This window comes from Felis catus, chromosome E1 (assembly GCF_018350175.1).
Source record: "Felis catus isolate Fca126 chromosome E1, F.catus_Fca126_mat1.0, whole genome shotgun sequence".
Taxonomy (NCBI): Eukaryota; Metazoa; Chordata; class Mammalia; order Carnivora; family Felidae; genus Felis; species Felis catus.
Genome location: NC_058381.1, coordinates 29,701,893 through 29,718,250, shown reverse-complemented (window position 1 = coordinate 29,718,250; position 16,358 = coordinate 29,701,893). Strand labels below are relative to the sequence as shown.

General features: G+C 45.7%; 1 protein-coding gene across 1 annotated transcript in view; it reads left to right on the top strand.

The window, feature by feature from the left end:
• The first annotated feature begins 3,246 nt into the window (after nucleotides 1-3,246).
• SCPEP1 (serine carboxypeptidase 1) overlaps nucleotides 3,247-16,358 on the top strand; it is a 32,101-nt gene continuing 18,989 nt past the window's right edge. Inside the window, exons 1-5 of the mRNA XM_011289112.3 lie at nucleotides 3,247-3,377; nucleotides 6,679-6,827; nucleotides 9,759-9,848; nucleotides 13,631-13,786; nucleotides 14,180-14,254. Of these exons, the coding sequence (XP_011287414.2) occupies nucleotides 3,311-3,377; nucleotides 6,679-6,827; nucleotides 9,759-9,848; nucleotides 13,631-13,786; nucleotides 14,180-14,254 (537 nt within the window). The 5' untranslated portion in view covers nucleotides 3,247-3,310. The remainder of the gene's footprint in view (nucleotides 3,378-6,678; nucleotides 6,828-9,758; nucleotides 9,849-13,630; nucleotides 13,787-14,179; nucleotides 14,255-16,358) is intronic.

The following is a 16,358-nucleotide window of genomic DNA, read 5'->3' as shown; positions in this document are numbered from 1 at the left end:
GAACTGTTGACACTGAGGACACAGGTCACCCCAAGATGGGCCACTTTGACATGAAGATTATTTTGAGTCGAAGGCAATTGAGACCCTATGGGCTCAAGAGAAAATTTGCCCCTCCCTTAACTACATAGAAGAATCTAACTTGGGGGTCTTTCCCAGAATAAGGGTTATTAGCAGGGACCAACTTTATCTGAGGGACCCATCTGTATGGTGGGGCGTTGCCCCACCTAATTACCTTCTATCTGCCCTTCTTCTTATGGCTCTTATCCTTTCCTCTGAAGTGCCAGACCCTTACCCCTTTCTCCTTGGTTCAGGATGACATATGTACCTCATTTTGCTTGTCTCTGGAATTTCCATGTCTGTGTGGATTCCCCGTATGTGTGCTGTTACATTTGATTTTTCGCCTGTTAATCTGTATATATATCTAGCTGTATATCAGCTCAAAGGACCTTTGAAGGGGCAAGAATTCTCACTCCCCCAAAAGACCTTCGTCAAAAATCAGCCGGGGGGCAGCGCAGAGCCTGATGTGGGGCTTAAACCCACAAACCCATGAGACCGTGACCTAAGCCAAAATCAAAAGTTGGACCTTTAACCAACTGAACCACCCAGGTGCCCCCTAAGGTTTTATTTTTAAGTATTCTCTACACCCTAGGTGGGACTCAAACCCACAACCCTGAGACGGAGGGTCACAAGCTCTACTGACTGAGCCAGCCAGGTACCCCAGGAATGTGATCTTTAATAGCCAAATTAGAATCTCTTGGTAAACTCTAGTTAAGTAATCTATGTGATAACTCGCTTCCCCTACCCCAAGAAAAGCCTTGCCTGAAACAATCCTTTCTTTTCTTCTGTTCTTAACTTCCTCGTCCAGAGGTTTCTGTCTACAAAAGCCTTCCATTTTGTATAGCTCCTTGGATCCCCTTTCTTTCTATCTGCTAGATGGTATGCTACGAGATTCATGTATCATTGAATACAGCCAACAAGATCTTCAAAATTTCTTTCAGTTTGGAGGAGTGTGGGACCCTTGAACTTGGGGTCGTGAGTTCGAGCTCCATGTGGGGTGTAGAGATTACTTAAATAAATAAAACTTAAAAAAAAATAAAACTTATTCAGTTGAATTTTACTGGTTCAACACACCTATATACATTACCATTACTTCAGGAAATTACCTTACGTTCCTTCCCTGTCAATGTCTGAGGTTTTATCCCCCAGGGGGCAACTATAGTTTCTAGTTGATTTTACACCATTGTTTTATCAGGCAGTTGCCTGGCCCTTAACTGTATCTCCATACCATATAAGCCCATCCCATGCTTAAAAGTTATATAATAATGTTTGTCGACTTTTATGCAATAGTTATCACTTCTATTTTATTTTAGAGAAATAATCCCAAATATGAAAAATACCATATGGAAAAATATATTTACTATAGCTTTATTTTTACAATGAAAACATGAAACCCTGTAATGGTTAAGAGTATTTAAAGCTCTGGTGACAGAGACCAACTTGGAAGCTTTATTATTTTTTTTAATGCTTTAAAAATTTTTTTTTCTTTAGAGAGAGAGAAAACACCCATGAGCAGGGGAGAGGGGCAGACAGAGAGAGAGAGAGAGAGAGAGAGAGAGAGAGAGAGAACCTTAAGCAGACCCCATGCTCAGTGAGGAGCCTGACATGGGGTTCAGTCTCATAAACCTTGAGATCATGACCTGAGCCAAAATCAAGAGTTGGATGCTCAACTGACTGAGCCACCCAAGCGTCCCCAATTTGGAAGCTTTAGATAAGGAGAAGCTTAAAATAATGTTTGTAACACAGTTATTTCTGTTTGACTAAGGGTGTAACTTGGATGTATATCTTTCTAACGTTCCTCTACGGGCTTATCCCCAATACCCTCATAATGGCATTTTACACATTCCCGGAGCACCCCGGAGAACCCAGTTGCCTAATTCTTTTCTCTGGCCCAAATCTCAGTGGGCTTGCCCTTCACTGGCAGGACTGTCATTCCACAACGCTGCAGATAAAAACATCTGTCCACTTAAGACAGGCAGGGGGAGAGGGATGCAAAGGGGAGCAGGAAAAGGAGTTGTCACGTGGACTTTGTTTTTGTTTTGTTTTCTGTCAAGTGAACGTTTGAAATAGAATATATGGCAGCAGCCTTACTCTCATACTGTCCTTGTATTACCCTGTTTCCTAGCTCTACGAGGTGAGTTATTCAGTATACTCAGAAAAAAAAACCAAAAAAACCAAAAAAACCTTTACACACACACACACACACACACACACACACACACGAAACAATCCTACCATTCTTTTCCTCCTTTCCCCTTCCCAAACCTGTAATTCCCTCTCTTAAATGACTGTTGTGGGGTGCCCAGGGTTTCAGTCCACGAAGCAACCAACTTTTGATTTCCACTCAGGTCATGATGTCACAGTTTGTGAGTTCGAGCCCCACATCTGGCTCTGCACTGACCGCAGGGAGCCTGCTTGAGATTATCCCTCTCTCTCTGCCCCTCCTCCACTCTCACACTCTCTCTCTCTCTCTCTCTCTCTCAAAAATAAACAAACATTAAAAATAAATAAACTTAAAAAAATAAAGTTGGTTTAAAAATTAGAAAAATAAAATGACTTGTGAAGACAATGTTAACACAGAATGATACTATTGACAAATTATCAACACAGAAAAAAACAATAATTTTTTTTTATTATTGTACTTAAAACGATGAAGACTAAAGAAAAATATATCCCAATGCCAACAATGGTTTGTTTCGTAGGATCTAAAATTTTTTTTAATTTCCAAAATGTTCATAATATATGTAATTTTATAGTCAAAATAACTTTAAAGATAAGTCTATGAAAATGGAATCGCAGTTTTCAACGACCAGCGGGTTCAAGCGTCATGTGTTCGGAGGTAGATGTACTAGCTTTTGAAATGTCAGCCCTGTTGCTGGGGAGGGAAGAGATGAGCGGGGCAGGAAGGACAGTTCTCGCCATTTCTTCGCAGCGTCTCAGTCCTGTCCCACGACCCAAGTCAAACAAATGTATTAAACGCCTCAACTTCTCTGATCCGTCCCCAAAACGGCAAAGGAGGTAGCGGTGGTGACCGCCGCTGCCTGGCTCGCGGTCGGGAGGCCCAGCAGACAGCCCGCGGGACACTAGCAGCCGCGAGCCGCTCAGGCCCCGCCCACGCCCCGCCCACGGCTCAGGCCCCGCCCACGCCTCAGGGCCCGCCCAGGCCCCGGTCGGAGCCAGGTCCCACCCACTGCCGTCACGTGGTGGGGCGCAGGGTTCAGCCTCTGGCTGGTGTCGCCGCGCCGTATTCGCCATGGAGCTGGTGCCGAGGACCTCTCCCGTGGTGCTGCTGCTGCTCTCGCTGCTGGGCCTGAGTACCGGTAGGTTCGGGAAGAAAGTGCACCAGAGGCCGGTGCATCCTTCTCCAGGGATGAGAGTCTGTTAGTGGGTTTGTGCTTTTTAGAGCAAATGCCTTTCCCCGTTTCTACCTTCCGTGATCAAACTGCTTTAGGACCTAGCTCTTTTTTTCTTTTTTTTCTTTTTTAAGATAAAATACTAAGTGCTTTTAATACCCCTTCCTGGCTCTGAATAGTCTGGTGCTCCTCTCTTCCCTACGCCTAAGTAGGAGCAATTGTGCAAATTACTTGAGTTGGGGAAACTGCTGGTGGGTGAGGTTACCACGATCCTAAATCCACCTCCCTTTTCCTGCCGTGATTGGCTGCTAAGTGGGATTATGGGGACTTTTTCTTTTGAGCTGAAACATGCGGTCCAAAGGACCCTGACAAGTCCTACCTCCAATGGGACGTTTCATTGAGATAAGGGCTTTTTCTCTCTACTTGATCCGTACAGACAGGATAACATCTCCCTTCACTGCGATTCTTTTTGACAAGAACAAATTCGTGTTTAACAGGATGACTTGGAAATTGATTTTCAGTCTTTCAGCAAAATGTCTTGTGGTCTGAATCCAGATCTGGGAACTGGAACTGGCCGCAAACTTGCCTTGTGACTTGAGGCGGGTTGCTCCACATTCCTCCTCTTCCCTTGTGTAACTGGGTATACTCTGGCCCTTCAGCTTGGGTCTGGAAAATGTTGTCAAATAGGTTGTCCATCCCCTCCCCCCCCCCCCCCCCCCCCCAATTTTAACAGTGCTCACTGCCAAGGAAGGGAGGAGTGCCAGCCATTAAGTCAAAAGGGACCCAGGCCGTATCTGTTACTTTCCAGGAGGTAGTGTGATCTTCTGTCACCTGTACCTCAAATCTTACAGCCACATCTATGATCTAGCCATTCTGTTCTGCCCCTCAAGCCACTTTCTGGTTTTCTTAATCAGTTACAAAACCCCTTTGTCTCCTCATCTACTCCCTTCTTTTCTTTTTGAGACCAGTTTTTGTTGTTTTCCTTGTCACGGGGGCTTGGAATTTAAGAAAAGAGGAAGTGGAAGGCAGGAAACGCCCATCATCGAGGGTCGCCTCTCATCATCTTTGCACATTATTGGCCTTTTTTTTTTTCACCCTCAGAGGGTATTTGAAAAAAACAACTGTAACTTGAGAGTTGTTACTTTAGCAAAGGTGACATAGAAAATGTGCATAACTTACTCTTTTCTGATACCTATTTTGCAGATGCTACAAAGATAACTAAGGAAAATTGGAGCTGCGGGATTGAAGGATGTACATGTATATATATGGCTTTTAATCTATGGAATATCTTTCTTTTGCTATTTGGAAAGCCAGACTGCCTTCCCGAAAAGTGATGCTGTGTGCACTCTGGCCAACAGTGCTGAGGGCCGGTCTCCAGCCTCCTTGTGGACATTGAGCACCCGCCATTATTTTGTTGTCTATCAAATAGGCGAAGATTTTTTTAGTGACCTCATATTGCTGTACTTTTCATAGATGAATATTAGTGATGTTAACCCTTTTTAAGTTTATTTATTTTGAGAGAGAGGTGGGGTGGGTGCAGGGAAGGGGTAGGGTAGAGAGAGAGGGAGAGAGAGAGGATCCCAAGCAAGCTCCAAGCTGTCAGTGTAGAGCCTGACTCCGGGCCCAAACCCGCTAACCATGAGGTGGAGCTGAAATCAAGAGTCAGAGGCTTAACCAGCTGAACTACCCAGGCGCCCCAGGGTCTTCCTGTTTTCAATTTATCTACGCAATGGGGCGCCTGGGTGGCTCAGTCAGTTAAGCGTTTGTCTGTCTCTGCTTCTCAAAAAATAAAATAAAAACGTTAAAAAAAGTAAAAAAAAAATTGATCTATACAAGTAAAGAAAATTGCTGTTGTGCATATTTGTCACAGATCTTTCTTTGTTTGCCTTTTAATTTAATTTTATTATTATTTTTTTTAATATTTATTTTCCTTTTGGGAGACAGAGTGCAAGCAAGGGAGGGGTAGAGAGAGAGACAGATACAGAATCTGAAGCAGGCTCCAGACTCTGAGCTGTCAGCACACAGCCCCACATGGGGCTCGAACCCACCAAGCACGGGATCGTGACCTGGGCCGAAGTCGGACACCCAACTGACTGAGCCACCCAGGCGCCCCGATTTTATTTTTGATGTACATAAATCTTATTGTACAGAAAATGTAACAAGTTTCTGTCCTCAACTCTGTTGATAGTTTTCTTTATATCTGTGGGGTATGCCTACATCATTTCCCCATCCAGAGATCAGAAAAACATCCAATTATATTTTCATATTATTTTTAATATCGAAATTTTAGAATTGAAATACTTTATCCACTTGAAATTTATTTTGGTTTAGCGTGTTAAGTAAGGACCTACATTTGTGGGGGCACCTGGGTGGCTCAGTCAGTTAAACGTCCGACTCTTGGTTTCACTTCGGGTCATGATCTCACAGTTCTTGAATTCCAGTGCCTTGACTGGCTCTGCATGGACAGCACTGGGCCTGCTTGGGATTTTCTCTCTCCCTCTCTCTTTCTCTGCCCCTCCCCAGCTTGCTCTCTCTGTCTCTCTCTCTCTCTCTCAAAAAGTAAATAAACATAAAATTTTTTTTTAAAAAGGACTTAGATTTTTTTTTTTTCCTTCACAAAAGCTAACAGTTGCCCCAATATAATATAGTGACTCTTGGTCTCTCTAATTTGGGATACCTCTTTAATAATACATTAAATGAGATACAAAAGCTAGCATCTTGCATTTTGAGATTTTTTCCTTTTTTCCCCAAAATGTAAATCTCTCTCTCTTTTTAAAACAGAATTGTGGGGGTGCCTGGGTGGCTCAGTTGGTTAAGTGACTTCGGCTCAGGTCATGATCTCGAGGTTCATGAGTTCAAGCCCCGCATCGGGCTCTTCGCTATCAGTGCAGAGCCTGCTTGGGATTTTCTCTCTCTCTTCCCCTACCCCACTTGTGTTCTCTCTCTCTCTATCTTAAAATAAATAAAGTTAAAAAAAATAAGAAAAAACAGAATTGTAAAAGTGTTCATGCCTACTGTTAAAAATTCAAATATTACAGACGGTGCAGAGGAAAAAGTGAAAGCCCCCAATCTCCTCTGCCACTAGTAAGTTTGGTTTGTTTTTTTCACAACTGAAGTGTCTTTTCCTTATCTCCCCACTATATTAGAGTGAGTACCTTGCCAAAAATATAAACCACATCATCTCTAGCTTAGCATGGCCATCTCTACCGCCTTGGAATTTACCTGGATGGTTGACCTTCAGGAAAATCACGTTGTGCTTCTGTTTCAGGAGCAGTCATTGACTGGCCCGCAGAGGAAGGAAAGGAAGTGTGGGATTATGTGACTGTCCGCAAGGATGCCCACATGTTCTGGTGGCTCTATTACGCAACTAACCCCTGCAAGAACTTCTCAGAACTCCCTCTGGTCATGTGGCTTCAGGTAAAAGTGGCCTGGCTGCCTGGCCCGGTTTTCCCCTCTCACCACTTTGCTGGCTCGTAAAAGCTCACCGCTCAGGGGGGAAGGACTGATCTGGGGGGGGTCCTGGCTGGAGGGGGGGTTTGGTGTCCTCCTGAGGCAGGCAAAGACAATGGTATGCTAAGAGGCCAAATCAGAGAGTGAGGGGTGCTAGCCTTTGCAGAGGTCTTTTTATATTGAGCCCAGTCAAGGGACGCCTGGGTGGCTCAGTCAGTTAAGTGTCCGACTTCAGCTCAGGTCATGATCTCACGGTCCGTGAGTTCGTGCCCCATGTCGGGCTCTGTGCTGACAGCTCGGAGCCTGGAGCCTGAATTCTGTCTCCCTCTCTCTCTGCCCCTCCCCCACTCATATTCTGTCTCTCCCTCTCTCTCTCAAAAATAAACAAACATTATATTGAGTCCAGTCAGTGGCAGGATGCCTTAGCAGAAGCTCCTGTAGACCCCTGTAGACTAAATGCTGACAAGTGTTCAGAAAGGTTCCCGAGCAGCCCTTTCTCTCTGTCTCTTCTCCTAGTCCTTCCTAGACCCTCACTCCTTGCCCCCAGAAAAGCCCCCTTTTGAAAGGACTCAGCCTTTTGTATCTTAGAATTCAGTGTTGGGTCCTATCTTCCCTGAGTGTGTTTGGGTTTTAATCTTGAGCTCTGATTGTAGGATGGAAGGCTGGGAACCGGTTGGAGGCAGCTTTGGGGGGCAGGCAGAGGATCCTCTCTTGCATTCCTAAAATATTTGCCTAGAGGTGGCCCACACGCACCTGGAAGACCAGCCTTTAGGGAGGGGTTGACGAACACAGTTTTGCTTCAGCTTCTGGAAACTGGCGGTATGGCCCAGATTGGGCTCCAGGTTGCGCACCAGTAAATAGGGTGTCAGGGTACTCCTCTCCATGGGATGCACGTGTCACTTCCTCCCAAAATGTCAGTATTCACGAGCACCCTGCTGGTGCCCTGGGCTTGGCCTCCTCAGCTAGCCCTGGCGGACTCTCCTGATGAGACAGAGTGCAGGTGAGCCCTGTGCGGAAAGGGGGCGTTATCACAACTGTCTCCTTTGAGTGCTGGAGGTGAGGCCTGGCCCGAGGGTGCAGATGTAAAAGTGTCTGAGAAGAAGATGCCACGGGTGTATCCCAGTGCCCTTCTGTCCACCCAGGGCTGCTGTAGGTAGAGATGCTGCAGGGTTCGGTTTTCTGGGTTTTGGTTTTTGTTTGTTTGTTTGTTTATTATTTTTTTAATTAAAAAAATTATTTATTTTTGAGAGAGAGCGAGACAGACAGACAGACAGAGTGTGAGCGGGTGAGGGGCAGAGAGAGAGGGAGACTTAGAACCAGAAGCTCCAGACCCCAAGCTGTCAGCACACAGCCCGACACTGGGCTCGAACCCATGAACTGCGAGATCATGACCTGAGCCTAAGTCAGGTGCCCCACCATTAGAGCCATCCAGGCGCCCCCGGGCTTTGTTTTTTAATCTGAGGGATTTTAAGGTTTTTCAACTTTTTCTTCATCAGCAGGACTCTTACCACCGTCAAGTGAAAGCTTCTATACGGAGCCCAAGTGGAAAGCAGAAGGGCTGGAGTGTAGGCCGGGTCCTACCCTGGCCGCCTTCCCTTTTCACATGCTCGCCCCTCAAGCACCTTCTGGGCTCTCAGGAATTTAAAAACCATTGAATTTCAGAAGTTGCAAAACCTTCCTATTGTTTTATCTGGATTAGTTGCCAACATTTTATTTTATTATTTTTTTAATGTTTGTTTGTTTGTTTGTTTGTTTATTTATTTATTTACTTTTAAGTGTTTATTTATTTTTGGGAGAGAGAGTGCAAACAGGGAGGGACAGAGAGAGGGGGAGACACAGAATCCGAAGCAGGCTCCAGCTGTCAGCACAGAGCCCGATGCGGGACTCAAACTCACGAACCGTGAGATCATGACCTCAGCTGAAGTCAGCCACTTAACTGACTGAGCCATCCAGGCGCCCCGATGTTTATTTATTTTTGAGAGAGAGAGAGAGAGAGAGAGAGAGAGCATGGGTGGGGAAAGGGCAAAGAGAGAGGGAGACACAGAATCCGAAGCAGGCTCCAGGTTCCGAGCTGTCAACGCAGACCCCAAGGCGGGGCTAGAATTCATAAGCTGTGAGATCATGACCTGAGCTGAAGTCGGATGCTCAACTGACAATGCCCCGGCACTGAGCTCTGCTCACAGTCCTGCCCTGCCATTGGCCCTGGATGCACACAGTATTGAGTCCTTCCTGCCCTGGGACTTCTACATTTACTAAATTATATCCCAGGATCCACATGATCAAACTGCCCTTCAGTCTGCATCCCTTGTTGGTCTGCAGGGACAGAGGAGAGGTGGTGGGGTGAGGAGTCACAGGGCCCCAGGTCCAGACCTGGCAAAATGGACCCCTAATTGCCATGTCCCTTACCTGGGCCTTACTGTTCATCTTGGAGATGAGAGGGGTTGGCCAAGGTGTTTTGAAGGTCAGTGCCCAGCGTGCCCCATGGCGGGTCAGGAGTCAATCTCAGAGGATCAGAGGTAGGAAAATTCCTTTTGGGGCTCGTAAGCCAGGTGTATTTATTTATTTATTTATTTATTTATTTATTTATTTATAAGCAATCTTTACACCCAACATGGGGCTTGAACTCACAACCCCAAGGTCAAGAGTCGCATGCTCTACTGACTGAGCCAGACAGGTGTCCCTGAGTCTTTTCCCTTTAGAAAGACTTCAGCAGTTACCAGGGGCTCTGTCGGTACAGACCCCCTGGTTCACCAGGTCAGTTGTGTCTTTCGTAGAATGTTGACCGAGCCAGCACTAAATCATAAATCATTTAGAGTGAATGTGGTCATTGTTATAATGACCAAGATTTGACTAATGTTTTCTCTGGGCTTATTTTGTTGTTTATTTTCTCTTCCACAGGGTGGTCCGGGCGGTTCCAGCACTGGATTTGGAAACTTTGAGGAAATTGGGCCCCTTGACAGTGATCTCAAACCACGAAGAACTACCTGGGTACAGTGAGCACAGCCTGACTGAAACTGCCCTGTGGCCTCTCCAAGGCTGAGCCCCACCTGGCCCTACCCCATTCTGGGTGGGGTCACAGATTAAGCAATCCCGCTCCATCCTCTTCCCCAGGGGTCCTGGGCCTTGTGCACTTGTCCCTAGGCTTCCGCTCTAGCCAGCTTCTTCCATTTCTGGGGGCAGCTTGTCCGTCCCCTGGCTCTCTTCCCTTCCCACGTCGGTGACCTTTCCATCCACTTGACGGCCGAAGCCTATTCCAGCAGACACCCTGGACCTTGTCATTTCCTATTTGGCCATCTCTGCAATCTGACCGCAGGATCCCACCCTCTGGCCACGACGTCCAATCCTGTCCCCTCTCCACTCTCCTACCCTGCTTCTTGACTTCATCAAGACTTTAGAGCCTTTGTCCTCTACCTTTTTGGTGTCTCTCTTGTTCTGTCTCCACCCCCTCCCTCGCTCTTGGTTTCACGTCCCGCCCTAACCCCTCTCTGCTCAACCCCTGGCTCCTTCATCCTTCTCCCCGAAGAGCCAAGCCACCCCCCACCTTGGATCAGTCGCACTGTGCACCTGCCCGGCCCCTGCTCCTGGGTGCCAGACACTGGCGGGCAAAACCACAACCTGGCTGTGGGCTTTGCCTGAGCTCGTGGCCGCCCTCTGCTGTGTGCTGCTGCTCTGCTCCCTCCCTGTCTGCCCGGTCTCCTTGCCTCACCGAGAGGACAGAGTCATTGCCTGTGACCGGCTTTCCCCTGTCCTCTCTACCCCTTCCTGCCCCTTACTATCCTCCTGCTCATCTCCAAATAACACGAGGCCCCTCTCTGCTGGGGCCCCTTTCTCAAAGATTGCACTTGGACAGTTAGTACCTTTCTGTATCCTTATGCTGTCTGTAGGCTCTCTGTTCCCTGAGCTATAGACATGCACAGGTTTTTCCCAACCTACTACCAAGCGCCTCCAGCTACTACCTTTTCTTGAAAGATTTCTTTATACAGGCATACCTTGGAGACGTTGCGGGTTTGGTTTCCAGACCTACAATAAAGCGGGTCAAATGAATTTTTCGATTTCCCAGGGCATAGGAAAGTCACGCTTACACTATACCGTGGTCTGTTACATGTAAAACTATGTACGTTAAATTAAAAATACTTTATTGCTAAAAACAGCTAACCATCATCTGAACTTTCAGTGAGTCCTAATCACTGGTTACAGAGCACTGTAACAAGCACAGTAATAACGAAACAGTTTGAAATATTGCAAGAATTATCAAAATGTGACACAGAGACACGAAGCAAGCAGATGCTGTTGGGAAAATGGTGTCTATAGACTTGCTCAACACAGGGCTGCCTACAAACCTTTAATTTGTTAAAGAAAAAAATGCAGTAAAACAAGGTGTGCCTGTATTTACTGCTGTCTAGTCTTTACCTCCTATTTTTTTTTTTTTAATTTTAATGTTTATTTATTTTTGAGACAGAGAGAGACAGAACACAAGCAGGGGAGGGGCAGAGAGCGACAGAGACACAGAATCCAAAGCACGCTCCGGGCTCTAAGCTGTCAGCACAGAGCCCTGTGCGGGCCTCGAACCCACAGACCGCGAGATCATGACCTGAGCTGAAGTCGAATGTTTAACTGACTGAGTCACCCAGTGGCCCCTGGTCTTTATCTCCTATTTATGCCTTAGCCCAGAGCTTTCTCACTTGGGGGCTGGGTGCTGGGGCAGGAGAGAGTACTTACTAGGGAACCCAGTGCACATTAGCTCTAGGATGCAGTACACTTATCTCTGTGGCCGTGACAAAGTTGGGAAGCACCGGCCTGACCCGCTGTAGTCTCTCCCCAGAGCTCTGCTGGAGCTGTTGTCCCCAAGGGTGTGCTGGTTTCCCAGTTCCAAAGTCCCGTTAGATCCTTCATGGGATTCTTTTCATTGGATTTTTTTGCCACACTGTTGGCCATTCCCATGTCTTAGATATTGTTGTTTCCTGTCCCCTGTCCTAGGTAACATTCTCTTCTATGTGTTCTTTGGGCGGCCTTGTCCTCTCCAACTGCTTTAATGACACATGGAAGGTGATGCCCCCCAAGTCAGCATCTCTGGCTCAGAACTTTTTGCCCAAGAACTATTTCTCCATTTGCCTCTGAGATGCCTCCTTGTGGATGTCTCTCGTACGTGCCCGGTTTGACATAGCCCAGGCCATATTCATTATTACACAAGACCCTCTATCCACCCACAAAACCAGCCAACTCTCATGTGTCCCTTGTGGTAAATGGTACCACCATCCAATCAGATGCCTGAGCCAGAAACCAGAGAGCCATCTCATCTTCCCCTGCCCCTCCCTCTCCCACCCTCCCCCTCATCCAATCAGTTTTACCTAAAAATGAATTTTTTAAAGTATAGCTTTATTGAAATACAATTCTCATACCATATAATTCACCCATTTAAAGTATACAATTCAATGGCTTTTCGTATATTCAGAGTTTTACAACCATTACCACACTCAATTTCAGACCATTTTCACTAGCCTCCCATCCCGGAAAACCTCATACCCCTTAGCTGTTAACCACCAATCTCTCCTTAGGCAACTTGCCACGAATCAACTTTGTCTCTGTTGGGTGCTCTTTCCTGCTTTGTCAAAGTTTAGTTGGCCATACGTTTGTGGGTCTAGTTCTGGGGTTTCTATTCTATTCCATTGGTCTATGTGTCTGTTTTTGTGCCATCAACTTTGTCTCTGTAGACTCGCCTGCGTTAGCCGTTTTGTAACAATGGCGTCATACAGAATGTGGCCTTGGGCGTGTGGCTTCTTTCACTTAGCATAACATTTACAAGGTTCATCCATGTAGGATATACCACTCCTTCCCTTTTTGAAGGCTGAATACTAGGCCATTGTATGGATATGCCACGTTCTGTTTGTTCATCTGGTGACGGACACTTGGGTTGTTTCTACCTGTTAGCGCTCGTGAACAGTGCAGGGAACACTGGTGTACAAACATTTGTTTTGAGTTCCTATTTTCAGTTTCCGAGTGGAATTGCTGGGTCACGTGGTGACTCTATGTTGAATACCCGAGTGCTGTTAATATCCTTCCTCCCTTTTCTATCCTCTCTAGGGGCTGCTTTCAGAGTGCCTCTCCAATGCAAATCACTCCTTAGTTTAATGTCTTTCAGTTCCCAGAAGGCCAGATCCAGATTCCTGCGCATGACCTGGTCTCTGCCCACCTCCTGCCACATTTCCAACATCCGAGCCAGTACACTCTACCTTCAGGCCCCGGCCCGGGCAGTTTCTTGATTTGGACTTCATTCCTTTGGCCACTCATTCACACCTAGCTTACCATACTCACATCGAGATTCTGTAACTCCGAGCCTCTTTGGAAGAGGTATTAGGATAGATTCCGTACTTGTAGTGCACCGGGAGGCCAGGCCAGTGTGGAAATTGGATTCACCTTAAAGAAAACTGATATGTGGTATTCAGACCTTGGACGTACCCTCACTGCTTCCAGCTGTTGCTTGGACCGCGTGGTTCTACCAGAGCTAACGTATTACATTTAGGACCCCGTATTGTGTGAAAACTGACTGCTTATGTGTTTTGATCCCCGTGTATGTTAACCTTCCCTTCTTGCCTCTCCTTTTCTTCGCCTTAGTAGCCTATGTTTATAATTTTTTGAAATCCCTTTTAGCGGTAGGCTTGTAAGCACACTGATATCCTCGCGTGTGGGTTTTGTTGAGCTCATAGAAGAGAGTGGAAAGACAGTTGGTGACTGACCGATGGTGCCACTTGACTTTCCCGTGTGACGTGTAGCTCCAGTCGGCCAGTCTCCTATTTGTGGATAACCCTGTGGGCACTGGGTTCAGTTACGTGAACAAGAGTGGCGCGTATGCCAAAGACCTCGCCATGGTGGTGTCAGACATGATGATTCTCCTAAAGACCTTCTTCGATTGCCACAAAGAATTCCAGGTAAGCTGTAACTCGGGGTCAGCTAAGCAAAGCGCTCACAGTCCCACTGTTACATCCATCCTAATAAACTTAAATTTCCCCAAGAGTTCAATGTCCAGCTGTTATCAGAGACAGCCCTTCTGCACCCAAGATCAGGTTGTGGCCTTCTGTTTCTGTCATCTCTCAAGGTGGTTTTAAGCTTGAAAGAATGACCTAGGAGCCTGGTACTCTAACCAGATAAGGGGGGGAAAGACCCCTTTCCTAACCCTAACCCTAACCCTAACCCTAACCCTAACCCTAACCCTAAGCAGATTTTTGTCTGGCCATTACATGCAATAGAAATATGAAATTAATTTATGTAAAAAAAAATGCATTCGGGATATTTAATTCTGTGTAAATTCCTTTTCTTGCTAGACGATTCCATTCTACATTTTCTCGGAGTCCTATGGAGGCAAAATGGCCGCTGGCATTGGTCTAGAACTCTATAAGGTAACAGGAAAGATGTCTTTCTTGTTTTCGTTTCAGATAAACTGATTCTGTTCCTTTTTATATCAGCTGATATTGAATATACTATGAATAGGACCTTGTGGTACCTTGTACATGCAGAGTAAGGTTAAATCTCTAATAATAACCATGAAAAGTTCCAAAGAACACAGTGAAGGTTGCCCTAACGGATATGAAACGAGTTATAAGAAAGCTACAGTGAGTAAAACAGTAAAACAATGTGGTACTAGCTTAGCAGCAGACTTCAATGCGCCAGGGTGAAGAACCCGGAAACAGATTTTACATATACTTCTGTGTGTATGTAAGTAACATGTATGTGTCATGGATATGATCATGTGGCAGAATCATACCAAATGATAACATGGCATTTCAAATCATTGGGCAACAGACAATATTCAATGAATGGCACAGAAATGAATGACTCTCACTTTGAAAACCAGTAACATTGAATTTCTTCTTCCATAAAACGTCAGTTGTAGATAGATTAAAAAATCAAAACATAAAAAAATCTAAGGGCGCCTGGATGGCTCACTTGGTTAAGCATCTGACACTTAGTGGGCTCAGGTCTGTGATCTTGTGGTTCACAGTGTCAAGCCCCACATCAGGCTCTGCGCTAACTGTGGAGCCTGCTTGGGATTCTCTCTCTCTCTCTCTCTCTCTCTCTCTCTCTCTCTCCCTCCCTCCCTCCCCCCCCTCCCTCCCTCTTTCCCTCTCTCCCTCTCCCTCTCCCTTCCCCTCCCTCCCTCTCTCTCCTTCTGCCCCTCTCCCCTGTGCACACTCTCTTTCTGTCTCCAAAAAAAATCTATCTATATAATAGGAAAGGTATTCTTATTGATACTCCAAAAAAAAAGAGAACATCCTAAGAAAGACAATATTCTTTGTGAATTGGCAAAGAATGCAAACAAACAATTTATAGAAGAAATGCGAACAGCCTGTGAACATATGGAAAATGCTCAACTTTTATTAGTAGCCGAATCTATGGGATTTACAAATATTTAAAAGATTGGTGATACCCAGTTTTGGTTAAGAAGTCAGGGAAATGAATAAAACATTTTAAAATGGTAAATCATTTTATTTATTTATTTTTTTTATTAAGAAAAAAATTTTTTAATGTTTTTTTATTTTTGAGAGAAAGAGACAGAGTGTAAGCAGGGGAGGGGCAGAGAGAGGGAGACAGAATCCGAAGCAGGCTCGAGGCTCTGAGCTCTAAGCTGTCAGCACAGATTCTGATGCGGGCCTCGAACCCATGGGCCGTGAGATTATGACCTGAACCGAAGTTGGATGCCCAGCTGACTGAGGCACCCAGGCTCCCCAATGGTAAATCATTGGCAGTATCTGTCAACTTTTAAAGTCTATATGCCCTTTGACCAGTAATTTCAGTTCTGGGAATCTGTCCTGTGGGAATTCTTAACACATGTTTGTGTGTTGAGAATGTTTAATACACTATTGCTTACAATGTCTGTCAACTGAAAACAAAGTCAGTGGCTATCTGTAGAGGATTACTTAAACAAAATAGATGTATCCTTCCATGATGGGGCAACCATCATAAAGAATGCATGCATCTCTATATACGTGTGTGTGTGTGTGTGTGTGTGTGTGTGTGTAAGCTTGTGAAAGCAAAGGGCTGAGAAGCGTATGTAACATCTTAACTGTGGTGAACTGGTGAGTGGAGGGGGTGCATGTGGGACAGAGGGGAAAGTTTTTCCACATTTTCTCCTGTCTCCTGTGGTGTTTAAGTTTGCTTACAGTGAGCTTGTATGAGCTTCTTCTTTTTTTTTTTTTAATGTTTATTTATTTTTTGAGAAAGAGAGAGAGCACACGCATGCATGTACAAGTTGGGAAGGAGCAGAGAGACGGGGACATAAGGTTTGAAGCAGGCTTTGCACTCACAGCAGAGAGCCCAATGCAGGGCTCGAACTCACGAACCAAGAGATCATGACTTGAGCCAAAGTCGGGCGCTCAACCGACTGAGCCACCCAGGCCCTGCCACCACCTGATTTTATATGACCTGTGAGCTAAAAAGGGCTTTTACATTTTCAAGTGGTGGTGGTGCACGGCAGGGTTTAAAAGCAAAGTAATATTTCATGAT